The sequence below is a fragment of the Varroa destructor genome, unplaced genomic scaffold, assembly GCF_002443255.2.
Source record: "Varroa destructor unplaced genomic scaffold, Vdes_3.0 BEIS01000007.1, whole genome shotgun sequence".
Lineage (NCBI taxonomy): Eukaryota > Metazoa > Arthropoda > Arachnida > Mesostigmata > Varroidae > Varroa > Varroa destructor.
This window is the reverse complement of record NW_019211460.1, coordinates 37,272,165-37,299,810: the sequence shown is the minus strand read 5'-3', so window position 1 is coordinate 37,299,810 and position 27,646 is coordinate 37,272,165. Positions and strand designations below refer to the sequence as shown.

Genomic DNA, 27,646 nt, shown 5'->3' with positions numbered 1-27,646 from the left:
ACACCAGTCATTATGTACACCGTGAGCGTTCTCTTTAGTTGTTATTATGAGCTTTAACCAAAGGACAAATTCGCTTTTACGTGAACGGCCTGTTTTTATTATAAATAAATGTATGTTTCTAATGGTGTTATACAGGTCCTTGTCCGCTGTTGTATGCACCAAACCAAGCGCCCATTTGCATGTGGACAAAAACACGACGCAGGCAGAACTAGAGATTCGTTCAGATAACATTTTACAGTATGCCTACTCACTCATTTAGAACAGAACAAGATTTAGCAATATCCTTTATGTGAATTGTTTGTACAGAAGGTCAAAGCAAAGATATGCTGCAGTAATGTAAACGATAGTATATAAAGAACAGGTTGGAGTCATTAACGTATCATGCATCAAGTACATGTCAGGAAAAGATCAGGCGCATCGAAGGATCAGGTGTGCGTCATCTCATATCCATAATTCTGTCACTAGGCGCGTCCTCAGTCATTGTCAGTAGTGGCCGCTCCTATGCCTGACCGATTTAATATTTATTGCTGTTAGAGCATTACAATGATAACTAATTGAGTTCACCAATTTCTTGCTTTGTAACTCTCAATGTACCTTTTAATCCTTATAAACACGAAAGAACTCACGACACCAAGGTGCAGATCGTCCATTGTAAATGAGCAAAGTTTGAAAAACGTAAGGTCAGTCCTCAACGACATGCAGGTTCCATCTACCAATCAATACTTATTAACTTAAACCGTTGATAGACTGTCGTTGCTTGTCAAAACAGCGATCGTAGAGCGGACTGATGAGAAAGGCTCAACGTATTTGGTTTTTTGCGTACTTACATTTTAGGTAATAAATAAGCTCTCGAATGCGTGGGCACCGTGAGATGGGTAGAATTGGGTGGGTTACTAATTCTACTACGTCTGCATACCTCGTTGCTCTATCGTAGATTGATTAAGGGGCTAGATGATGACACGTCGTTCAATGTCTGTATTGCGGTAACAACGGCAACGGAGACGCCCACACGAACATGGCGCTCGCCTGCGACGAAGCGGGTCGTCGCGACGTTGCGTTCGCCTCTTGGATGCAATGATTATAAAGCCGGTAGATCAGCGTACGTACATGGGTCTGTTAGCCACGTGCTCTTACCGGCTTATACCTTCAACGAAGCCAAATTGACATAAAGGCGATCGGAAACTTTCTTCTAGAGGTATTAAAATGCAACATTTAGGGAGCATCCGTTAGTAGAGCTGATCTCGAACTGAGTCCTTTCAAGCAGATGACCTATAGACAAGAGAAAGGGGTGGTCGATGTGCAAATTAAATCAGCCGTGGCAGCAGTACTAGACAAATGAAGCTATATGAAGGAAACAGCTGGGTAGCGTCCGATAACCCATACAGTAATTAGCAGTAATTAAGTAGGGAATGCCTTTGCGAGCCAGTGTACGATGACGTCAACGACTACAGGAGATATAGGGTGTACAAGCACTACGAGATCGTCTAGACGATCAAATCGGAATAGATATTATTCAACTAGGCATTCAACATCATATATATTGTCAATCAATATTGACACACTTGTAGCCCCCTATACGACTGATAATAAATGCATATTCCTTCCAATTATCTTTGCCATAAAAGTATGTTCAGCTTCTCTGAATAATATTTTCCCTGCAGGTTCGCCTCAAGTTCCCATACGGCGCATCAATGTACACGAGAAACAAATGTTACTTTCTCGCTGCCGGTAGGTGCATATAATGAGTGGCAATCGTATACGCTGACTGTCGCTAAAAGCAAATTAACAGGGAAATACAGATTGGGTGTTCATCGAACGGTGTACCCGATTTAAGGGCCTGAGCGAGACCGCGACCCATCGTTTTTCGTTTGGTGGCTGTGTACTCTCAGTGAGAATGGAGACGAACGGTAGGTACTGCGCATAAAGCAGGTGTGCTAGCCATATCTGCTTCTGGTACTTCCTGCATGGCGCTGATGCTGGTGACGCCTTGCAACAGCGGGCACTATGGACGAGGACCAGAAAGGTGGACGAACAGCTCGAAACGACTAAGTGATTGGTGCACTTACTTAGCACACAAAGAGCCGCCTTGCTAGTATTCAAAGAAGCACACCCGCCATCCGCGTCGCGTGGCGTGGCGTGGGGCTGAACAGTGCATGTGTCGAAGGGCGTATTGGCGGCAACAGCGGCGACGTTGGTTTGCCCGATTGGAAGGATGTCATCATCCTATATCAGTTGTTGACGCGATAATGCGACTTCCAGCTTTCCGTCGAAGTTACTCACTTTCAGTTATTTGGCAGCGATATGATTGAATTTAGTGGCAGCCCCCTAGCGTGCAGACAGAGGCAGGCGGGAAAAAATGCTAACTATCTAGCGGAATGGCTCATTGCTGCGGCACGAATCCAACAATTTGGCCCGAGATGTCGATCTAGCGATTGGAGATAAAGATACACTGTCGATCGATCATTTCGCGAGCTAATCTGAAAATGCATTGAGAAACCTTGAACTCCTACTGTCGCTACCGTTGGCGTCATTCGATGTTCCGACAGATAGGGTCTTTTATTGATATTTAAAATGCATCCGCACGTCTGGCAACATGTACTCATGAGTCTTTCAAACGAGTCTATGGAAGACTCTAGCTATCGTATTTGCAAGGATGGAGGACGCGGGAAGAGGTTAGAGGTTGTAAAACAGGAAACAAAATATAGAAAGAGGTTAGAAAGTTGACGCACGGGAATTAGACCATTAGCGGAGCACGACGATATTCTTCTATCTGAAGGAAAAGCCTATGGAACAAACAGAAGATTGGTATTAATAGCACCGATTCACTATTGCTGAAACGGACCACGCAGACTGAGCTTGAGTTGTCGGGTTCCTTGTGGCCAATTTCAAAGCCACGATCCCATGAGCTGATGACCCGTCATATCATTACTTTTGCGGAAATCTACCAGCAACACTGTTGATATGTATATAAACGCTGAGCCAGCGAGAACCCATCGTACGATCATATACGCATACACACACATACAGAGTCAAAGCAGTAGTTGTTACTGTTGCAGTTAGTATTATTATGTGGTGGTGGCAATAGTGTGATGATTTGCTCGAGTGACAATGATCGGCACGGATAAGTTATTCATCACAACGTCGAAAAATGAACGAGAATCGAAAAGAGAAACTACAATACTGTTAACGGCTACCAAGTTACTCATGTTACTAAGTGTGCGCTTAATTATCTCGTATGTAACGCGATTCATTTCTGCCCGTTCGTTTTCCGTCCTAAATTTTCAGCGGACGCGGTCCAATCGGTGGGTGGCCCCCGGGGCGGAGGTGGCGGTGTTGTCGTCGGATCGATATCGTCCGTTGGGGGGCCGCCCTCGGCCGGCGGAGGGCATGGCGGCGCGGGCGGCGGCGGCAACAATAACGGCGTCGTCGGCGCCGGGGGCGCTGTCCGGTCTCAGGGGCACAAAAGCGGTCGGAACGGCGGCGGGGAACACAAGCCGACCAGGGTGCGAACCGTGCTCAACGAGAAGCAGCTCCACACCCTGCGGACCTGCTATGCTGCTAACCCGAGGCCGGACGCCCTGATGAAGGAGCAGCTCGTCGAGATGACAGGCCTGTCCCCCCGGGTGATCAGGGTCTGGTTTCAGAACAAGAGGTGCAAGGACAAAAAGCGCTCCATCATGATCAAGCAGATGCAGCAAAGCGAAAAGGTAGGTCTAATGAATCAATCTATCTCTATTATTACCAATGAAAATACGTATCATCATGCAAAACTATTTGGACATGGATCAGAAAAATGATTACAGAAAATAGCCATTTAGGGAAAACGGAAAAAATATAAGAATAATCCTTGCCATAAAATTCCCATCACAACGACAGCTTTGCGGCATAATGAATACGACCCCGACAAATCACTGGGGGCGTATGTTAACACTAAATAGGAATTCGACGAGTACGCTCAATATGTAGCACAGTCTTGTACTTGTGCATAGTCGCCCCCTATCTATGCTATACCGAATGCATGAATGAACACAATAACGGTGAATACTTCTATGTTCTTTCTCCTTTGCATTGGACTTTTTTTTCAACAGAAACGGGCAAAACGTCCACGTGTAGGACTTGTGTCAAATAGCCCCGTTGTTGTGTGTTGTGCTTGTGGACGAAATGACCTACGTTATACGGCAGTGTCGTGTCGTTCACCTACCGGAAAAAAGCTTCTTTTGCGGCGGCCGGTTCCTTGTTGGGCTCCGCCAATGATCTCTCGAATGCTGGTGCCAGGGAGGCGTTAGTTCCATTATAGCGAAACGGTTGCCTCTTTGGTGGCTGCTGCATCTGCTGCTACTGTCGCGGTGAGCGAAAATGGATGCGCTTTTGGTTGTACGATTGACAAACGCGATGACAACAAAGGCCGTTAAAGCGAATGATGGTACTGAGGAACCGGTGAACGCGTACCATCGTGGCCACACATATTATAATCTATATTTTTTGCTCATCGCATGCTGCTATTAAACGCATCTAATTGTTGCAAAAGTTCTGCGGCTGTCGGCTGACGAAAATGTACATTTCATACATTGAATCATGCGCGCTTCCATCGAGAATGACGCTTTAACCAACGATGGATGGTCGAGTGCCACCGGCGTTACCATCGCTTTGTTACTCTTTGTTTGTCTGTGTGCGCGTATAGTCGATTGTATTGATAGCTGCACAGGCAATGGACAGATAGACGGTCAGACGGCGGTAGCGCGCGAGGGGTGGCAAAGGTAAACAGAGGCTATCTACTAGGTTAGCTCAATTTTGAGATGGAGCTATTCAGCGTTATTTAGGTTATGAAGGTTAAGCACACATGAAATTGACATTGTCCGTCGATGTGGGGGTTGTGTATGCGAACATTTATCTTGATTTATAAAATGTCGAAGATATCTAGGTCCATAAAGAAATTCTTTGAATCAACACTAAACTTCAAAAGTGACTGAAAAATATGTATTCCTACGAATGAATTTCTTCTGTCGTACTGCTTTCTTGCTTAGGGGAATAGCAAATTTTATATGGCCGTTTGTTGATTTAATCACTCTCTACTGCCGTTTGACAGAATAAGGGGCCTTCAGCGCCTGTTAGCATATAACGAGAAGTCGCCTGATTTATTGATACAACACCACAACCAGTTTTTTTTTTTTGTAACTGGCTGATACACCCCATCGACGACTGCGGCGGAACCGCGAGCGTAAAAAATAAGAAGAGTTAGATATATCAATTACCTGTCGTCATTCTATTTGAGCTGTCCTCGAATGTTTGCGCTCTCCGAAGTGTAGAGACATTTGCCGGCGCGGTTGCTACCCTGCTTGCTTTTTATGCTTGATTTATCTATGCCATTGAATCTAAACGTGTGCTATCCACTCATCTGAGGTCATGCCCTCCAGATCTCAGGCAGTGTGACATTGCCATCGTCTTGTTTCTAGCAGCTGCCAGGGCTAGGCCACTAGCACTAGGGGCAGACAGGTAAACAGGAATAGACTGTGTGTCTCAACGAGCTCAATCTGCTTTGGACATCGCCTATGTTATTTGACGGTCGCATGGGAAAACGTGTTTGCTCTGTTCGGCGGCTTAGGCTAGCGGCCGTCAAATGGGGGCTTACAATCGCTCACAAACACCCGTCGACATCCGATTTAGCTATTTAATTCTGGATAAGTACATTGAGTGAACATTGAGGTTCACTTACGACGCGGCGCAACGCAGGGGGGCAACAAGGCCCAACTGAATCAGCCGACAGAAGTTACGATGACAATCAGATGGGTGATAATGAACAACAAATGAAACTGTATGTTTGAATCTGGCAAGAACATACGAATAACTTACCTATTGAACAATTACAGGTACATTCAAGTGACATAGAGACCAAATAAGAACCTTTGCGGTTACTGACTTCAGTATGGTATCATCTTTATAACATCGAGTTTCTTGTTTGCCTCTCAAATGTAGCCACGTGCAAAAGTATACGTAGCCATCTAAGCCATGTATTTGCCACGAACATAGAAGTACATAAATAAGCTGTCGCTTTTAACTTGCGGCCTTGATGCTTATATGATCGATTCTGGTTTGACAAAACGTTAAACATTTAAGTAGGGTTTACTCCTGCATCAACGACATTTTGTATACACTTTCTTTTTCTCAAGTTACACCATGAAGTGTACACTTAAGTACGACATTACATACAATATTCTGTGGCATCGATTGCTTGAGATTGCTTTAAATGTCACAGGGGCATTTTACTTTGCAACAAAAAATATTTGTTCTGAAGACTTGTGACGAATGCTTGCGTTTCCCTCTTTTGGTTGGAGGCTCCAGCCAATGGGTGCCAAAAACTTCGTGAACTCTAGCTTCTTTGTATTGAAGAGGAAGGTCACATCTTCCATACGATGTTTCTGATCACAGCTCTTCTGCTTGCCACAGTTTGGTGGAGTTTTTGTTACAGCCAATTTTTTCCGATCTGGGCGCTTTTGGCAGTAGTGAGGGCGCGGGGTAGCGACCCATGGCGAGCCGCCCAAATTGCCATTTCTTGAAGTCGGTTTCTCTTGTCCACGGCTGGCCTCCGTTGGTCGCCCTCTCGTGGGCTTCTTTTTGATACCAGTTGTTCCCTGCACGATTCCCTTCCTTTGCCCTTCCGAAGCTCTTGTCTCTTATAGTATCTGCTGTAGCCTAGCAAGCCGAGTCACCGCTGCAAAATCGACGCAACCTCGCTTTTTCCGCCCCTACATCGAACTTCTATCCTGGCGTCAACCCGGGTCTCGCCACTGCACTTAGCTAATGAGGACACCAAGATGGGTGTCTAAGATCTGGCGGCCAGGACAAACAGGGCCGTTTCGTGGGTCTAAGCTAGGCAGACCCGGGGTGGACCAGGGTTCGTTCTGGTGGCGTTGTCGGCGCTAGTTGAAGGCAGATTGAGGCAAGATGGCCACAGCGACCAACCCAACGAGGGAAGTTTGCCGGCTTGTGGAGTAGAATCTTTCAGATAGGTATATAGCTGGGCCACACACACACACGTCCACCATATACATACGCACAAATATATATATATATATATATATATATAGCACAGGATACTTAAGTTGTCCCTTTAGAGACCGAAAGCACTAAGCCTTTCGTGCCTCACTGATACAGCAAAACGCTTTTTAATAATGTTTTACTAAAAAGCCTGATGGAACGGTAAGCAACGTGCGTATCGTTGTATCGTAGAATTAACTGTACGAAGCCATAGGCCCACTGCCGTGCCTCGTGCTAACAGAAGACGTAAATCTCACACAATGTGAATCAATGATACTTCGATTTAGAATGATCGCCTATAACGTTGACAAAGAAAGGTCGATGGGACGTTATGTTTGCTTATATTCACTATCCAGCTTCTGAAAAGCAGCTCTCTTCCGGGACGTTAAGTTTCTGTGAACTTATTTAACCACGAAACGCTGTAATAGTTAAGGAAAAACTAGCTCACTGAACTCTTTTATTTAGTTTAACTTCAATATGCTTACCTGTATATAAACAGTACAATAAAACAATATTTGAACTTCGATACATATATTTCTACTTGGAATTGAATAGAGTGGATACGCATAAGCATAAAACACATGAGATCACCATTTGTTTAAATAAGCCAAAATTTAAAAAAGAAGTTACCACTAGCCGAGTCAAATATTATGACATTATATTAAGGTTTGTTTTACGACAATGTAAGCATGGTAAGTTACAATATATGCAGATGCACATGTTATTAAATTTCCGCTTCAAAAAGTATCGTTAAATCCACATCTGGTGTACCTAGCGGTCATACAGCGATTTGCGCTGGATATATCCTTCCACTAATACAACTAATTGCTTTTGTTTCAAAAACTCGTAAGTCAATATCAGCCGTTTTGGTATTATAGGGCTCGATGAGCCACGACGATTCGGGCTTCTGCGTAGCCTGTACTCAGTAAGGAACGCTGTCTGGCAGCAGAAAAATAAGCCAGGACCCTTTAGTGAGGTGCAGGCCCATAACCCTTCAAAAAGGCCAGGCCCGAACTTATCCAGTGTTGATAAATAAACTTATCCAATATAGATAAATTGCTGCAGGCAAATCTTTCCAATAGACATGTAGACTGCAGAAGGCCGTCGACGCTATCGTTATGTGAAGTGGCTTAAGCGCAATTTTTAGTGATAAGCTTTGCGAGTTGTTAATCGATGCTGGAACTGTTGAAACTGATATTCTCTCTCGGGTACGCGCTCCAAATGACTTAGCACTTGGTGCCAACATGACGCGTGAGTGCGTAAACTTACTAACGTACTTTATAATTTGCCCGTTGAGTAGAGGTGATGTTGATTCATCCGGTCTTCTTCCTCTCCAAAAATTCATAGTTTCTATTTTTCGTATGGTAATTCCTAATCCTATGTCAAAGATGCAAGTGTAGGGAATGGCTGGCCGAGGTCGTCCGCGTACACACTGAAGCTTTAGGTTTTCATTCAAATTCGTTCATTCACATGAGAGGTACATTTGTCTCGAGAAACAAATGAAGCTATTAAATGGCCATATCTATTGAAGCTATAGAGGCAAAGTAAGTTGCTTAGGTCACACACAGTATGCATACAAATATAGATATAATTTGTATTATGTGGCGTGACAAGTTCCATCATCTTTCTTCCTACTTCAACCGTAGCGTGATAACTTGAGCACGAACAAGGTCGATGTGGCTGGCGTTCGCGCGCGGGTGCTCACCGCAAAGAGAGACGATTCAGGGGCAGTACCGGCCAAAAAAAAAGGCTCCGATTTTCCACGCATTGATATTGAAATGAATATAAAACCGTATAATAGTTTGTTTAGGCTGCGTCTATCACGTATGTATGAAGCGTGTGGATGTCACTGTGTAGTTGGCTCTGAGGGAACCCACAATATAAAGCTGATGAAATTCCCAGAGGAGAAATACGGGACATAATCACTCCGTGCTGTCTTCTTTATTCAGTCCTGCGTAGCAACACCCAGTCAGCGTACCCCGAGAACGATTGGCAAATTATTTACAATTGCGAAGGTGCCACAGAGAAAATGGGGGAGCGGGGTAGAGAAAGCGAATTTTTCTCGTCATCTCTGCGTGACGATAAGTGTCGGAGAAGATAAGTTGAGTTCAGTCTAATGCGGGTGGCGCGCTCTGTCAGAGAGTTTATTCTAAGTGATAGATAGGTTCTCCTGCGACTACCAATTATCGAATTATTGTTGACAATCCGGTTTGGCCCTGACGACAATGACTGATAATGCTACATAAATAAAATGTACGGTTGTCAGCGTTCGTTACCAACATCGAGCGTGACTTTCTGAAAGGCCTTCCGTTGGAATCTGATCGTATTTAGCGTGTACAGATAGTTGGCTAACAGGAGCGGATGTCCAAATTTTAGAATGACACCGCTTTTTCTTTAATTGTAAAATATAAACTTGTCGTAGGAGAAGGAGGAGAGTCAATATACGTCCCTAACGTACGAGCTCCGGTATGCTAAAACGCTTGATCATCCTGATTTAACTTGGATTGGCTTAGCACTGGGGCAGGATTACTGGAAAATTAAATGTGTCACTCTATATATCGTACTTACTGCCCATACATATCATCGGAGGCAAACAATACAACGAATTATTATTTATGTGACTCCTACTACCGTAAAAATGTAGAATTTAGCAACTCGTTGGATTGTCCTATATGTGTGCTTGGTGCACTAATTCTCCACACAGTAAATTTGCAGTGTTGTTTTTTGTCTTTAGTCAATCTCTGCAGATATAGTGTTGTGTGAGCTGACGAAGCATTTCCGAGCGCCAAGGGGGCTTGCCTATTCGAACGACCGCTGTTCCCGTGGTACGGTAGTACAATTCGTTGCTCGTTCTCTCTGACTCTTCTTTCTTGTCCAGTGTCATAGCGGCTGTGCATCACATGGAAGCAGACCGTGTGCCGCTGTTGCCCTATTTACTGTTGCTCTTCACTACCGTATCATCGTCGTACACCACGACGGACCATAGGACTGCCCATTGGTCGTCCTAGCTAGCCCAGCTAGTCTGACGTGTAAGAGCATCCGTCCTTGTCTTCCTGCAATATATATATATATATATATATATATATATATATATATATATATATATATATAGTAAACGTGGTGTATTTGCCTAAGAGCTTTTCTTAGCGGGGCGACTAGTCGGTGATCCTCTCAGCGTCAGTGCCTGTATTGTTCTGCTTAGCAAAGTAAAGCGGGTCCTATGCGGTATATCGGCTCTGTTTCCCCTGCCGGGCGCACGTGAGGTTGTGTTTCCTTTTTCCGCTATATCCGTCTCTGTACCCAGAGGAGACGACGATGAAGTGCGCCTGCCTCAGCAGCCGATCGCTAAGGGAACAGGCCAGCGAAGCACAAGACAGGAAAGGCGGCCGGGGTCTGGGGAAAAGCTCTTGAAGTATTTATATAACGGCGGCGGCGGCGACGCCCTTTTTCGACTAAGGCCTCTCAGCCTTTTCAAACACACTCGGGCGAGTAGCTCTTTGGTAGACTATCATCGCCGCCATTGGCCGCTCGTGGCCGTCATTAGTTCTCAGCCTCTCGTCGAAAGAAGAAAGGGTTTTTGCCTGCTCGTCTCCTAGCGTCTCTGCTGTATATTCACATTTGAGATTCTTTTTACCAATCGTGAGACTAAATAACCATTAAATAATGAAAAAGTCAAAAAGGTTGTGGTAGCTGAGTGTAGAAAGTAAGCTCAAAAACAGGAACTGATAACATTGTTGCTATGGTTATTGTTGATACGCAAAGCATCTTTATATTGTACTTATATAACTACGATTTCCTAATAATGAACCCTTAATACTGTCGATACCAGCGCAACACACGTTATTAACCTTGTTTAGTAACACTAACGTTTATTAAATATGACAACGCAGGTCTATACGAAAATAACGCATAACAAGATTACTTATTAAGTCATTATAGAACGCTGTCTTTTTGACCAGTTGGACAAATTATTATTGCCTTTATGCGGGGCTAGTTGACCGAACGGAACGGTATATATATATACACAATAGTTTGATAATGTGTTTCCACGAGGGAAACATGTTGAGAGCATATACTGCTTGAGTCGACAGAGATCACATGCGTTCTAGTAAATGTGATCATTTTCTCAAAACGCCCTACCGAGTGGGAAGTCGTAGGCAGTGATGGGAGATTCTGCGCGTGAATTTTTCATCATGCATACTCTCTCCCTTAAGTTTTAGCTCCCAGCGGTGGACAAAATAGAAGGCCCATGCGACGAGACGGCAGACAGCACGCGCACACACACACACTTATCTCAATACGAGATGATAAAAGCTCAGAGCTGAAAGACGAGCGTTGAACGGCGACCGGGAAGAGGCCGAGAGCGGAAGTCTGGCGATATCGTCTCATCCCTGTGCCGCCTCCTCTCATCGACAATATGATGGGTCAAGATAGGTGATTCTGTAGTAATCTCAAGGTGACAAGGAAGTTGGATTCAAATTATAATGCCCAACCTCATTTCATAGGTTCTGTAAGAGGCATAGTAATTCGAATTTCGTACAAGCGTGATTTGTCGAACTGAAAGCTGGAATTTGATATATCAGGTTTTGCTTATGACCTCTGCTGTCAGTTAACTGAACCTTTCGACTACTATCCCAGTTGTGGCCAAGTTGTGGGCAGAACATGTGGGCGTGGTAATAGCCGCCGTTCATTATTAACATGCATGTTACGCTGATGACTTAATATGCGCTCAGTGTGCTGTCAAAGCCCAAACGGTAATAACCGCCAATAAGGATTCGGTGTGGGAATGTGTATCACCAGGAGCAGTTTTCATTAGGCGTGGCATAAAGGTGCTTGGGTTCTCTATATAGCTTCGTCAGTTGGGTCTTGCAGTAATCTTAATTCATTTAAACTGAGGCAACAATATAGGCTCCTTATATTCTGCGTTGTTTTGTAGATCGCTATACGTGTATCAGCTAGCGGATGACCTGAGGGCATGTAATCGTTCAACATGTTGTTTTCTGTTTGCCAGTTGTCTGCTGCTTCCTTCTTGTTCTGAAAGGCTAAGTTCTATGGTTATAGGTCACAGTCATTGTAGCGTGTTACATGGTCTCGTGTTTCTTTTTGCTATTGTAGCCTATTATTAGTAGCGGTACTTATTCCGGTTGCTCGAATCGGTTGATTCTTTTTCTTTATTTTTCTATTGAGTTATCATTGCTTTGCTGTCTTCCCTCAAAAAGACGAGTCTGTGTAATGATCTTGTCTTGTACGTCTTACTGACAATTGCCGCAGTAGAAAATTCATGGCTTTTCCTATGCTGTACCCTCTTGCGCTATTGCGATTTTTGCCTTTTCGCCACCGCCTACCTTCAACAAATATAACAAAGACGAAGAGCTGCAATTTTCAGTTCTCCCACAAATTGCGTCTGACGAACAACGTTAATTTTCTACTCCTCTGGTGCTGGTGAGGTCCCTGATACTGCTGCCACTCTTGAAGTTGAACTTGCAGTGCTGCTAGGCGGACCGAATCACGAATCATCGAACAGTCTGTCGCGTTCCAGGTTATTTCACTCTGTAACGGAACGAGCAGGGCTTCCTTCGATCCGCTTCTTGCCTGCACTGTCAGATGCTTCGTATCGGTCGTTTGCATTATTTCCTCCTGCGGGCTAGCAGTGTCGATCCTTGACAGCGCCAGCGGCCGACCATTAGCAGAAGCGTCAGTCGCAGGCATGCGTCAGTGTCCTCACCCGGTATCACCCCCAATTTCATTTCTGGTCTCCGTCCCTGTGTATTATTTGCCTTCACCATTCGCTGTCTATCAGCCCCTTTTTTTCGACGACAAGGAAGGAGATTCGATCACGAGGAGACGATTGCCAGTAGAGCAGACGACAATTGCGAGGAATTGAGAAACTCTAAATAACCCCTGGTAAGACCTGCTGCCCTCTGCACGAGGCCTTTACAGTGTTTGTGGCACGTTGATCCCAAAGGTAAGAAGGAGCTAAGTGTTTCCACCCGTAAATCCAAGAGGCGATCTGCTGGCGAACTAATACAATCAGTCTATGACCTGGTTACCTTAATGGCTCTGGTGAGGTTGCTATGGCACGGCTGGAGTAATGTTGCGTTCCGCTGCTGTATGTTTGCGCTCTGGATCGTTTCCTCATCAGGAGCCTGTGGATCCCAGACGCGCACCCGAGACCATATTTGTTGTCGGTCGCCCGCTCGATCGGAAATGAAGGCAGTAAGATCGTTTGACAGGCAGATATTCTACATTGATATACTAAGTCCTGTCGGTGCTTGTATATGTGATCAGCAGTCCTTGTATTTTCGAATTATATTGCGGAGAGTTCTGAAGCGTAGAGTAATGTTATGACGCTTGTGCTTCCTATTGCCACGGGACATCACTGTGAAGTGAATACGCCCGGCGACATATCTTATACGAATCGACGATATATATGGACGGAGTTTTGGTCAACTAAATAGAAGTGTTTCCACCTACCTACCAGTTGAATAAAGTACTAAGATGATAATCTGTGAGACCGCAGCCTGAACCTTTAACACTGGCCCATATACAGCAAATCCAGAATCACCAGTTAAAAGATCCTAAGCAATCATGAAACGTCATACTTCATCGAATATATTGACCCTGAAAACATGCACAGGATCGTAATGGTGTAAAAGCATGATGAGTTTCTTAAGGCCGATATTGAATGTCACTCCTGTAGGACGACATGAACACAATTATTATGGGAATTTTTTTGTGCATCTGAGCGTCTTCAAAACTAGCGACCTGCTGGCGGTTCCAATAGTGCCTATAAGCACCGTCGCCGCTATGAAAACATACAGAGCTGTTCATTATTACAAGCGTCGGCTTCGGATGTTGCGTATGCAGCAACTGACTCAAGCCTGCCTGTCCGTCCAACCGAGCAGCTCTGAACTATGCCACGTGAACGGATACGACTGTCACGTGCTGCACGCAGGGAATGTATTGTCCAGCGCCGAAGCCATTTGCCTGTCGATACGTGCATGAATCCATTCCATTCTCCACTAGCTATTGCTGCCGCTCGGATGTGTACCATCCATCTAGCTACCTGTCGAGTATGCGCAGAGGCTCAGCGTCTTTGGGTGTATGTGTGTGCATTTATCCGTTTGTCAACCGGTATGAACCCGGATAACTCGGGAGTGTATACATATGATGATCGTCGCCACTCGACAGCGTTCGGCTTTCACACTTCAATGATCGCTGCCTTTGAGGTCCGCGCTTCGTGCTTGTCTCACGTTGGAGTAGTTGTTGCTATGAGCAATTTAAAGACGAATCACAGCCTCACTGTGCGACCCGAACAACAACAACAACAACAACAACTGCAATAGGGTAAAAAGCCTATCGACTGCAGAATGCTCGCGAGCAACGTTGTTCGATCACTAATGCAAGGGGTGGACGCGTAAGTGGATGGGTGATCAGAACGGTGTCTTGCCAACGACTTCGAACGCTGGAAAGCAAATAGCTAATGAGGGTATGGATCAATTTTAGTTGACGTCTGTAAGAAAACAAACAAATAGATGGACCGTAATTAAATTCACAAATAGGGAAGAAATGGTGAAAATATAGAGCTCTATCGGGAAAAAACGCCACCAGCCCCATAATAAGCGTAAATGCTTTCCTTAAAAGCAGTTCCGGCTGTATAATTGAATTATTTAATTTGAATAAACTTCCAAATCGCTTCACAGCCGACACAGATCTATGAAGTTATTATTTCGCGCTTCACACACAGTGAAACTATATTGCGCATTGTGTTTGTATATATTTCTCCTTTAGCTGAAATAGTAAACAGACAACAAACATGCAAAAGCTATTCAGGATTAACTAGGGAATAAGCTGAACGCGACGATACGCGTATAGAAACAGAGTACGCAGATATGGTGAAAGGCTGAAGATCGGTACTCGAAAACGATCCTTAATCGATCAGTTGGCACGATTTGCTCCTAGCGCAGTATTTAACTACAAATGATACTAGCACGCATTAAAAATAGTATAAAATGAGTAAAATTTTAAACTATACTTCTCCAATCATTAGGTGGCGTTCAGACGATTGGACATTCCCTAATATGCGTTTCTAGACCTACGAATAGGTATGAGTTCAATCGAACACGACGGCGGCTTCCATTAAGACGGGTTTTGCAAGGTAGGTCTTCGACAAATATGCGACCCTCTACCGCTATCTGCAAATAGGAAGAAGGGAAAGGGCCCTAATTGAAGTTAATGTGCGGAATCCTATTTTCGGTACCAAAAGGCAATGACAATGTTTCACGAGTTTCTTATTCATTATGGCTGCAAAAATGATTCATTATGAGCTTCTACAAATTACTATGTGTTCGCCGTCACTCATAATTCAAAGCCAGTTTACTTTGCGGATCCGGTGAAGAACTTGCAAAACCAATTTTTGAGGTTTTAATTTTTTTTTTTTCAAATTTTTAAGGTCAAATATGCCGGCGCCATTATTTTTTCCCGTCGGCGTGAGGCTGTGTTATCGACCTTTTGCAATACCCTGTGTGGGATTGTCGTAGAAAAGGACGATGCTGTCTTATCTGTCGGGTGGTTTATTTGCTCGACGCAATGGGGCCTTTGCGCAGAAGGTTCTTTCGATAGACGTGTCTCTTGAATCCATCTACATCCTTTAGGGCACCTTATTGACGTAAGGACACCGCTTCTCGTCATCTGTGAGTATTTGTGTAAGACATTATTATTGTGGACACACGTTGCGCTGAGTGTTGAGAGGCGATGAAAAATCGTGTTTTTTGTGATCACTCTGCTCAAATGTATAAACTACTAAGACGCCTAATTTTTGAAAAAGCTTAATTAAGTAAAAATAGTTCACTATAGTCACATGATTTTTAAGCCAACTAGCGGATCAGTTCCGGCCGCCTCTCTCAAAAACTTCTCATTGACTTCTAAAGCAAGATAACTCAATGCAAAATGTGCAAAATCTTTGGACTTAGTAAACCTTTGCCTTCCCTTTTGAGAATAGAATTCATATTGCTTACGATAAAAATATTTCGTGTTATTTAAATAGCTTTGTAATCTAGGCAGATGTTGAAATAAAGTAGGTCTTGAAACGATACCTTGGGTGATAGTAATTTTTAAAGACCAAACGAAAAGACAAAGCAAACGTAGTCGAGCAGCTTTTACTTGAGGCGAACAATCTAACATTCAATGTAGAGAGTTTTCCCCGTTATCATTGAGTGTCCTCAAATGCAGAGAGACCCCCCAATAACTGAAAAAGCTGAACTACTAACCCTGTAGCAGGGAAACACGGCAGAATGAAAACATTACCTGAACTGCCAACGAACTATGAACGCATAGGACACCGCCCTCACAGCTGGTAGATTGAACCCTCTCTCACACTCACTGTTACGCTTCGTTTAATGCCTCAAACGATGTTCCCTCATTTTTGCTGTTTTTGTTGTTCATAGGCAGTGAATGTACGTGCGCACGATAAATCTACTGCGTGCGTTTGTAAAAGAACCCTGTGTTAGAACGGTCAAATAGATGTAACTGGCCAAAGGGTCTCTCTGTAAAAAAATTCTGTCCACGAGATTGGGCCGATTAGCATGGAATGTGGAATAGTGAATTCTAACCTTGCGAACTTTTTCTTTCGAAGATTTTTCTTTTCAGTTGAGGTTTGTATTTTTATTATTGCTATCCATGGCTTTCTGGCATTTGGATGGTAACTTATTTGCTCCGCCAATGTACAAAGTAGTAAATCCTGAAAATGTCGAAATTTGAATAATTTTCCCATCGAGAAAATGTTTTGCAAAAATTTTATGTCGTGGATTTGACGGATGATTCAAAGCTGTCAACTGCAGCCCGCCCCTATACTTTTCCCGCCATTATTTGTGCAATAGACTTCAGCCGTCGCATGTATTTTTTGTTAATCATTTACTCCGACTGTGAATGAAACTATTCAGGGGCAATCGACAACTCGTAAAGCTATATTGGGTAACATCTACGCTAGACTACCAAAGGGATACCGTAAACCTTTGCAACTGTACAGTTGCCTGGGGATGATTTACTTACCCACCCATCGACTAATATGCCTGCCTGTCATAATCGTAGAAAATTTATTTTCATCAGAAATCATAGAACAAAGCAACAATGATTCCTTGCTACAACGTAAGAGAGATCAAAAGCAAACGTTTTTGCATCTGATCCTCGTCCAAATCATGTAGTGCCCATTTTTCCAGCTTTTTCTGTTTGCTGGATCAATTCAACCGAGGCAAAGTATGATATGAAGTATGTATATGAAGTATATACATTAAACCTCAGTGTTAACATCCCTAAACTGGGTCGGCCTTCTTTACAGCTCTAAACACTTAACTGCTTATCTTCGTACAGAATTTTCTACGAGACTCATTCTCGAGTTCAAAATGCTCTTACTGGAACCTTTTAAAGCAATTGTACTTTCCGTATTAGATCCACAACTGGATACAAGGCTTCTCCGACAACCTATCTCTTTAAGATGGGGTTCATATTTGTAAATCACTTGAATTTTTCCATTTTTCATGACCGATCGCAATTCGTTTGACCATATGCGAGAGAACGATCCCAGATTGCAGTAAGTTTAACTGCGTTCGGGAACCATTACGGCGGTGCCCAATGTTGCGCCGTCATAAAACAGCGCCAGTTAGAAATATAAGACGAACTTTCTCGCGTTTTATACTAAACGAACAGATAGGCTTCTCTTGCGATAGAGAGCTTCGAACCTAACCGTTTATGACAGGGTTTGGAGGGTGTATATGACGCTCTCTTAGATATGTATATTTAATAGAAAATCAGAAAATGATGTTTTGTACAAGGATACAGGAACAAGTTGGCATACAGCTAGTATGGCTTCCTCCTAGATGGTCCTGCTACATATGTAAGGATACCTGTTACAAGTACCCCGCTGAAATGATAGAAAAATTCTTTTTAATCAAATCACTTCGTTGCTGTTAAACGGCATTTTTCGTCTATTCATGGTCCGCGTGTTCGTTTGGTCTTTTGGACTTGGGTTTTTTCTTGTTGAGTCGTTGAACGTTATCAAGTCAGGGTGTTCAACGCGTTCTGGGTAGATAAGAAATCATACGAAACAGAATATGTGACTGATCTATGGCAGCTGCTGGTGTAGATGCGTCAGGCCAAACCAACCAAGCAAGCAAGCAAGGGATCGTTTAGCACCAGGACAGATCGCTGGCCTCCGGCAGCAACTATACTATTTAGCTCGACGATACTTTCGGCAAGTGAAATCAGTAGAATAATATGTATGAGTATCTATACTATAATACGTAGTATTTCGAATGTTATTAGTGGGAAGCGGTCTCCTGCTTTACCCCCAAAACGTGATTGTAAAATACAAATATGCTCCCAGTTGCTTATATCATAAGCTATTGTAGCAGCCATTAGCTTTTAAATAATTAAAAAATCCATAGTAATATTCGTAAGAAGTTACCGTCTGAAGCAAAAAGAAATTGAAGTTTAAAGGGAAACTTTGCAATGCGAGAATTGGCTTGCCTGTTTTTCATATGCCTTCATAGACGTTCAAATAGAACTGGCCTAACGAGTAGGGTGGATTGCATCATTCACAGCACTAGCCCCGATCCCTGATCTGAATTGGTCTGAATGGTTCAAATATCAATTGTTCCCAATCAGTTTGATCAATGCGTTCGCCGTAAATTATTGGGAAAATCAATCGGACGACGAACAGAAAATACAAGTTATGAGAACATACAAGGTAAGGCTTACCTCTCTCCCTTCCCCGCTGCTACACCCCAGTCTCTATACGAACCCACAACTAGGCTAAGAGAATGGGTGGCCAAGCACGAAAACGTCACAACGCAGCCCCGCCTGCTAGGATAAAACCACTGCGATTAGTCAAGCACCGAGGTGAAATCCTCTACGTCTTAAAATGTACGTCCCCTTGTCCTTCTAAGGACAAAGAAACAGATACAGCTTATATGGTGCAGCACTGGTTACGGTGACGAAGTAGTAGCGGCAGCATCACCCCAGCTCCTGACATTCCCATTGTTTTCTTGTCTAGACATCATCGGCACCCCGACTGACCCCCTACAGCCCCCTTGATCTCGTCTGTTCGTACACTGGCTGCCCACTGTTCCGCATACAAATATAGAGAGACACAGAAACACTTACAAACTCACACAATAACTGTCGACATCCTATGTAGCGACCGTACGCTCGCTCAGTGGAATGCTTTTACTCAAATACGCCCACTTCACTCGGCCAGTGGCCAGCAACCTATAATTTAATCGAAGCCGCAGCGTCCGACGTAGCGTGCTTGCTGCCGTAGCTGTGGTTGTAGCAGTTGTAGTAATAATAATAGGCCACATTTGTGTCCGCAATATCTACTAGAAACCCACGATCCAACTACCCGTCGCTTAATACGCCAACAGCGACAGCCGAAACTCACTTGCTAAGTGCTTCATCGATCCACCGTCTTAAATTCGCTATCTCGACATCTAGACGCGCAAGCTCGCTAAGTATTCACCATCCACGGGCGGAGATGGTCGCGTGCTCAAAACGCGTCCATAGACATCCACACGTTGGCCTACTGAAACGTAAATTGTAGCAGACGTAACAATAACAAACTTGCAGCGTTTCTAGTTGCAGAATACACGTATGCAGGCGCACTGTTGGGCACGTACGCACGCAGATATACGCACATTCACGCACCACTACGATCCTCATTATCGTCGCCGCTGCTGTCGCCACCATCGCCATGATTAAAGGCGATAGACGAATAGTGGCATATGAAAGATTGTCTTTTTTCGGTGCTCTGCATGCACGCCAGGCTGGAAAGCGGCAGGAAAGTCTGATGTCCTCGCATAATTGCAACATTGTTCTATGGTTTTAAGTGGCTTGGTCGTACCCGCTGCAAATTGAATCCGCAATGGAAGTCTGATGTTTTCTCCGGTTCACAGATCACAGGGCGTATTTCCATGTGGTGTGTTCATAAGGCAGGCCGTCCTTGTCTTTGCCGACCCGCACGCCCTGCTCTATTCGACTATCGCCATATATATTATTACATTATATATCATATTGTTACGACTGTCAGCAACTAAGAAGACCTTTACGTAGCTTACTGCCATCTGCTCTCGAAAACCTGGGCTTGGTTTCTAGCCGAAGAGATGTACGAAGGCAACGGCTTATTATTGTAGGATGTCCGTGGAGTTAGTCATTCTGCGGTATTATTGATGAAACAGCGAGATATCATTGTAGTCTTGAATGGAAAGTTCTACGACTGAATATATATACAGACGTAAATATTATTTAAACATGGACAGTAGCTGTTTTTGACATAATGAATTAATAGCACCTCTCATTGCCCTCTTATTCTGTTGCATTTCAGGACGGCCGTCAGCTGAGCCTGGGAGCCCTGCGTGGAGTGCCGATGGTCGCCACATCTCCCGTTCGCCACGAGCCCGGCCAAGGCCCGCTCGGGCAGGCGCTCGATATTCATAGCTACCAGGCGCCCTGGAAAACTCTTTCAGACTACGCCGTCAATCACCCTGACTCCGACTTCGATCCCAATAGTCCGCAATTTAGACAACTTGTTAACCAGGTTTGTATTTCGTAAATACATTTCATGAAGATATCTGTCATCATAATGTCACTCTTGAGGGGGCAATAAACGAGCATATATAGAATTAACTGTGAGTTTTGTAAACTTATTATAAAGACAGCTTTATATAATCACCTTTGTCAGTCTCATTAGTAACTACCTTTCACAAGAAGCACACCATTTCATTTTACCTCCACGGGGTAACTGGAGGCTAACCGCGAACTCGCTTTTTCGTAATGGTGCAATAATAATTTTTACTTATTCTGAACCTTACTTATATTTATATTGAACATATATACGATTATAATATTATATGTGGTCACGTAAAAATTCGAGCGACTGTTTCCGCTGGAATCGACACCTTATTGCGAACGCCTTCAACCGGCACTTTCATTAAATAAACGGTTGAGCGTTCACTAGTTCCGTCTATTAATAGTGGGCAGTCTCCTAGATTCTGTATACTCCCCATTTTGGATCGCAGTTTCGTGGCATTGTGGAGCCAAGCAATGGAACCTCATCCATAATTCCGACCACGCACAGAAATATATATGTATATATTTCTCTATTATATTTCATATCCCTTCTCTAGATTATATTGCCGTGAACACGCAAGGAACATCCAAAGTTACACGGTACGCTGTACATTGCCATACGAATGACGTTATTGCCGTTACTTGTTAGAAGAGAGAATATTGAAACAGCGACTAGGACATCCTATAAATTGCTCCCACACACAGGCTAATGTTTCAATTTGCGAACTCGCAGCGAGGATTAATAGAATCTGAATATGGAATCAACTGCACAAAACAACAAGACAGCGTCATAATGTAAAACAATTTCAGAGGCTTGTCTGTGAAAACGCATTCATTAATGCGAGAGATATTTACAATCAGGTTTTAATTATTCGTATATTTACTTTGTTTTAGTTTTGAATTTGCTTGCATTGGAAGCCGTCCCTAGGCACGTTATTTTCTTATTAAAGTAAGCACAAGCCTTAGTACAGTATACTCCCAGCACGGTTCCATTTCTCTCGTACGGAACTCGTCCGCTAACGTAACATAATTGGCTATTGCAAACAGTCACATAGCGTTGTTGTGGTCGGCTGTTGTTGTTGTTGTTGCTGTCGATGTCGTCGGCACCTCACCGCTGTATCATCCCTCATCAAAGGAATCATCATCATGCTCAACCTAGGCTCGTTATTGACACAGAGATAGTTCTTTGGCCTGTGGCGACTTCCTACCAGATGGAGACCGAGCTTGCAACTCTGGACTTGGGATTTGGTGTGACTGCTGGTGCCTGGTGTCATCTGCCCTGGTCCGCCAACCTATCCTTCTGTGAGAGAACGTGTCTGTGTGTGCGTGTGTAGATGTAACGCCGCATGAATGGAGGATCATGCAACGTTTGCCTTTGAGGTACCTGCTCGAGCAGAAGTCTGCCCTGCATGTGTATTCGATGTATATCCCAGCAGGCCTAGAAAATCCAAGTCCGCGGATCGGCCGCTTGATCCTTTCGACTAAACACTCCTCAGCGCTTTGAGCGATGGTCGCTGCCAGTGAACAAGCGGACTCCGAGTCGAATCATAGAATCGAAATCGGTGCTGGCACTGTGTGAATAGGTCGTCGCTGGAGTGGCGGAGTCTGTAGTCGAGTGCGGAGTGTGTAAGCAGGCAATCATGGCGAGTGAATCTGAATCTCAAGACTAATTTGATTTGCGCCCTGGCTGCGTGCAACAGAATACAAGCAGCCAGGGCGAAACATGCCCATCTGCCCCGGTGCCCCCACTCCTCCGATTTGGTCACCCTCGTTGTCGGTACTCGGTCAGCCCAAGACCCCTTCCTACCCTGCCGGCTGTTCTCCTGTTCCCGATCGTAGGCACAGAGGCGGGTAGACAGATACAAGGCGAAAAGGCATGATACAACCTACAGCCAAACTCATAGACACACACGTACACATATATATGCTACATATATAGAATCGCCCCTATAAAGCAGCTACTATTGTAGCTGCGGTGGTTGGACAGGAAAAGTCCATTGACTTTGCACTGTTTGCCTAGTACTCATCGCACAGTTTCACCGCTGCTATGAGTGCTCGTTCTCGCTTCACTAGCGTTCCCTAAACTCTTCTTAGGACGAAATACTCAATAGTCCTGACATAGACTATTCTAATAGATCTGGGTTAACAAACGCCTTTGGATCAAAGACTTTTGTCCTGATTCCATGTTAAGTGTTCAGACGATTGTGAGTCATTGGAGGACAAAGGGTAGGAATCAACAGAAAAGGGACAACGGCAAGTCGTTTGTCCAAAATTTACCTGCGCAAACAACCAGTGAAGTCAACTCTTCTACCAAACAAACTCGAATTAAAAGTTTGAATTGTTGTTATTTAGGGTCCAATCCAGACAGCGTATTGTATTGGAGGCTTGCCATTTATGATCTTCACGGGACGACCCAGATTAAACGTAATAAAAAAATAATCTCTACCACGCGCAGGACATGCCTCGTTACTATAACCTAACCTTCTCGTTTAGCCTACAGTTAAAAATATTCGAAAAGACCTTGTAATCGTTTCATTTAACAAATAGCACCCTGACCTATTCTGATTCCTGCCGTCCATATGGACCTCAAAGTGGACTAAAAGGGTAAAGATTATTCTTGCGTGATATACACGTTTCTTTTATTTAACTACATCTGACAAGGCCTGAACCAGCGGCCGCTGCCTTCCTCAACTAGAGGCCTATTCGTCCAAGTCAGTTTTAAATACACGATATCCAATGCAGTCATCACACATGACAGAGTCCAAGCAAACATGATTTTCATTATTTATTTATTTGCAATCTCCATTTTAAATTCAGCGTTTTTCTCTCAAGGGTGTAATTCACACTGGTAAAAGTATAATATATATATATATATATATATATGTTCACCTTCATACCAAGCGAGCCTTTTAAAAAAGAGCCTAAACACTTGAAAAGATTAATGAGTTTTCCTCAAATGGGTGAGATATAAGCAAACGTAAATATCGAGACTCCTCTGAATCTATATACCATGCCTAAGAGTGATACGCTTTCAAACAGGTCGCACAAGGGATGCGGCTTACTACACTATAAAGGACGTTGAAAATTATATTTTTTTTTTAGAAAAGTAATAACGTGAATTAATTCTATCGAAAATTATATAAGAACATATAACTGTAACTTGTGATACTCGTTTTAATGTTTCTTTTGTAGACTGCAATTGCAATTTTTTCTATACGAAGCTCTTTGATTACCAATTTGAAAGATGCGGCTTCGAGAAACGGAAAATTTTTTTAAGAAATTGACGGTACTTTTCATTTTATCATTCAATTTTCGTACATTTATAGAGCAAATAGACAAACATGATTTGTGCGGTGACGGTAAGTTCTTTAACTTCTGTTCTTGTTATTGTTGCTGAATAGTGGGCTTACCGCTGTCCCGTGCTCAGCCTTCATTTGCTTTCTCGACATTGCCCCGGGGTGGTGCTAGCTTGCCCGCGCATTCGTTTGTTCATTTACTTGCCGCTTGGACTGTAGCTTATCAGCTGAGGAGCGGCCCCTCGCACCTCAAAGTCCGTACACCGACGGCCGATCAACAACATCGTCGGTGTCGCTCACCCCCCTCAAAGTACCCCGCCATCAACATCACTATCAACTGTCGCCGATGTACCGTTGCCATCTTGTCTTCGGATTGGTCTCGCTTGTGCTCCTTTCTGCGTTAGCCTTTAAGTCAGCTTATAATTCTTTATCGTCCTCATTGTCGAGGTCTTGCTGCTAGTCGCTGCTTTGAACTAACTGGGCATATACAAACTGCGTTTCTTAACACAATCCCTATTGAAGTATCTCACGTCAACTTTGAGCTGCCCAATACCGCTAGGACGGCTCGAGCGGCTAGTTTGTTCATTGTTTATCGCGCCTTCGGGTTCATCTTCGGTTCTTTCGGTCTGTTAGTGATGTGGTGGTAGTGAGTAGTAGGTTAACGGTAGTAGTGAGTGCAGGATAGGCACAGGAGTGGCGTATATAAAACGTAAGGGGGATGAAGGGGAAGACCTCTTTTGGCCGGCTTTGGGCATCGCCTCGTCTTTATTGCTCAACTTTAACGAACCTACCGTTAGGAGAAACAGAGCAAATAATAGATTTTATTTGTTTGTCTTTGCTCGAATTTAAAAATGGATCGAGAGCGAACAACGACAACACGAACGGACTAAGCGTAAATACAAAATATAGCTACAAACTTTTAGCTGTCGCTATTTGATCGTGCCGACGACGTTCCGGATTCGTTCTGCCGTAATCTCATCGATATGGCGCTCATCCGACACGTCACTGTAATCCCGTCCAATAGGTGCTCAAATACATGTTCATATTTCATGAAACCCAAAAGGCAATCAAGCAATTACGAAACGTATTTTTATTACTGGACCGGAAAAGGGTAACAATTGGGTCTGCCGCATTTATGAGTTTCTGCTCCTTTGTTTCGTCGCTATGTAAGCCTGCCGCCTTCTTTTGCAGGTTGAACCACCAGACAAGGAAAAAGGATTTTACTATGTGAAACACTATTTTATGCATTTAATAAATGTCGTTAATATGTATTTGTATCTATCTATCTATCTATCTATCTATCTGTATCTATCTATGTATCTATCTGTATCTATCTATCTATCTGTATCTATATGAGCTATGGATAATGATGCGGTCTTCTCCATTAGAAGCTGGTGTCCTTTGTTGTACCAGCTGAGGTGGTAGAGGTTGACTGGTCGCTACAAAAAGCGTCTTACCGTCACCGGAATACAGCTGCTGACCGTCATGCGGTAGCTGAAGTGTTCCCAGTGGAGCTACCACAGGTACTGCAGAATTTCGCGTTACTAGCTGTTCTTCCATTACGAGCTCCTGAGGCAGATCAAAATGATGCGCAAGAGACAGGTTTGCAGGAGTCGCTTGAGCAGATAAAGGAGAAGGTTCACGGCTTAGACAGTCCGGTGTGGCCATACCCCCGGTGTGATGTTGCGGCAACGCATGGTTAACGTGACTGGCTGATACATGGTTCGGGGACGTGGGAGCCGAACGAGTTGAGCCGGCGCTACCGGAGTCCTAAAGCAGGGTAAACCTCTCTGTCGTCTCCGCCGGAAGGCTTGCTCAACCATCTTGTCTTCCGAGGTTGGATCTATGCGCCAGAATGAACCTTTTCCCGGCTCCTCCTGGGATCTAGCAACCTTCATAAGGCAGCGGTTTAGCGAAAGGTTGTGTCGAATAGAATTCTGCCAACCTTTGTCCGCGGTCCGGTAGTAGGGATAATGTTTGGTGATATACGAGTAAATGCCGCTTAGCGTAAGTTGTTTATCTTGAGCGGATGATATAGCCTGTACAATGAGTTGAGCATATCTGTATGGAGGCTTCTGTTCTGCATCTAGTCCTGCGCTTCCCGAGGTAGAGGTTCCACTAGGCGTCGACGCGCGTTCAGTTTTTATCGACGGATGAGTTTGCGGTTGTTGTTGTTTGTTATTATTGTAGTTTATAGTTTGAGATCGTGTAACTTCCATCTGTGGTTGTTGAGCTGCTGCAGCTACATTTGCAACAAGATTTCGCTGGTGAAAACCTGCTGCCAAGCCTGATAGAGAGACCGTATCTATCTATCTATCTAGCTGTATCTATCTATCTAGCTGTATCTATATATCTAGCTGTATCTATCTATCTATCTATATCTATCTGTCTATCTATCTATATCTATATATCTATATCTATCTATCTATCTATATCTATCTATCTATCTAGCTGTATCTGTCTATCTATCTGTCTCTCTATATATCTATCTGTATCTGTCTATCTAGCTGTATCTATCTGTCTATCTATCTATCTATATCTATCTATCTATCGAGCTGTATCTATCTATCTATCTAGCTGTATCTATCTATCTATCTATCTATCTATCTATCTATCTATTTGTCTCTCTATATATCTATCTGTATCTGTCTATCTAGCTGTATCTATCTGTCTATCTATCTAGCTATCTAGCTGTATCTATCTGTCTCTCTATATATCTATCTGTATCTGTCTATCTAAAAGTTACTGATAATGGTGCCAAGATAAATTGTACATGTGTATAAACAGCACGTGTCTGCGTGTAATTCCCTGTGACAAAACTAATTATAGCAGGTTATATCTTTTGTCATGGAAACATCTACTGTTTCCCGTTTTCTGCCCGAAGATTAAAAAAATTACTTAACGAAGATTATATAAAATGCGAAACATACTTACCTAATACCGTTACCGTCCACCTGGAACATTGCTTGTTCTCGATTCTAATTTTTTACGGGTCTTTACCCGTATGCGCACCCGTCACTACGGTATGTCTATAAAAAAAAAAAAAAAAAAACTATTTTTGTCTAAGAGATAAACTAAATGGTATCACTGTCTATCAAGACCAGTTCGGTGGCTCGATTTATGCCCAACGATTTGCACCGTTTCAGTTTTTGATCTGGAGGCTGCTCTGCAAGAACATAGTAACATCCGCTTATTCGTATATGTTTTGTAACCACTTATTTTTCTCCTCTTCTTTTTACCGTAATCACTGTTTGGTCAAATCATGACGATAAGGCTGCTGTGAGGGATAAAAAAAAATCATTATCATCATCGGGATCATCACATACAGCGGGTAGCTTCACCTTGTTTATGATACGAGATGGATGATATGACCGGCAAAATATGAAGAACACAGTCAGCCGGGCAGTTTGAAAACGATAGTGTGGTCTAGCTGACAGCGACGCTGTCGTTGCTACCGTCACTATGACGATGATCAGTACAATCAGGTTCACTGTTGACGCTATCGTGTCTTGGTGACAAATCAGACCAAAAACCAGGTTGGTTATGCGCGTGGTGCTGCTACTAGTTGGTGCTGTGTAGCAACCCTCAACGGTACGAGCCAGCTTATCTTAATATCCTGTGTCCACGGAGTCCCGCTCCTGATCTGTTCATTCCTTCAGTTTTTCCGGTGGCAGTTTGTTTGTCGGTGGGAGAAA

The 27,646-nt window shown here is 43.6% G+C and overlaps 2 protein-coding genes across 2 annotated transcripts in view; one reads left to right on the top strand and one right to left on the bottom strand.

Moving 5' to 3' along the window:
• tup (LIM1_Isl and LIM2_Isl domain-containing protein tup) overlaps positions 1-27,646 on the top strand; it is a 93,573-nt gene that overhangs the window by 57,336 nt on the left and 8,591 nt on the right. The window contains exons 5-6 of the mRNA XM_022815087.2: positions 3,286-3,707; positions 20,411-20,623. Coding sequence (XP_022670822.1) covers positions 3,286-3,707; positions 20,411-20,623 — 635 coding nt within the window. The remainder of the gene's footprint in view (positions 1-3,285; positions 3,708-20,410; positions 20,624-27,646) is intronic.
• Positions 23,416-26,324, bottom strand: LOC147754667 (forkhead box protein K1-like). The gene is given in 3 exon segments (XM_086976325.1): positions 23,416-24,738; positions 24,869-25,718; positions 25,721-26,324. Coding segments are annotated over 2 exon segments (879 nt in total). The 5' UTR covers positions 26,171-26,324; the 3' UTR covers positions 23,416-24,738; positions 24,869-25,289.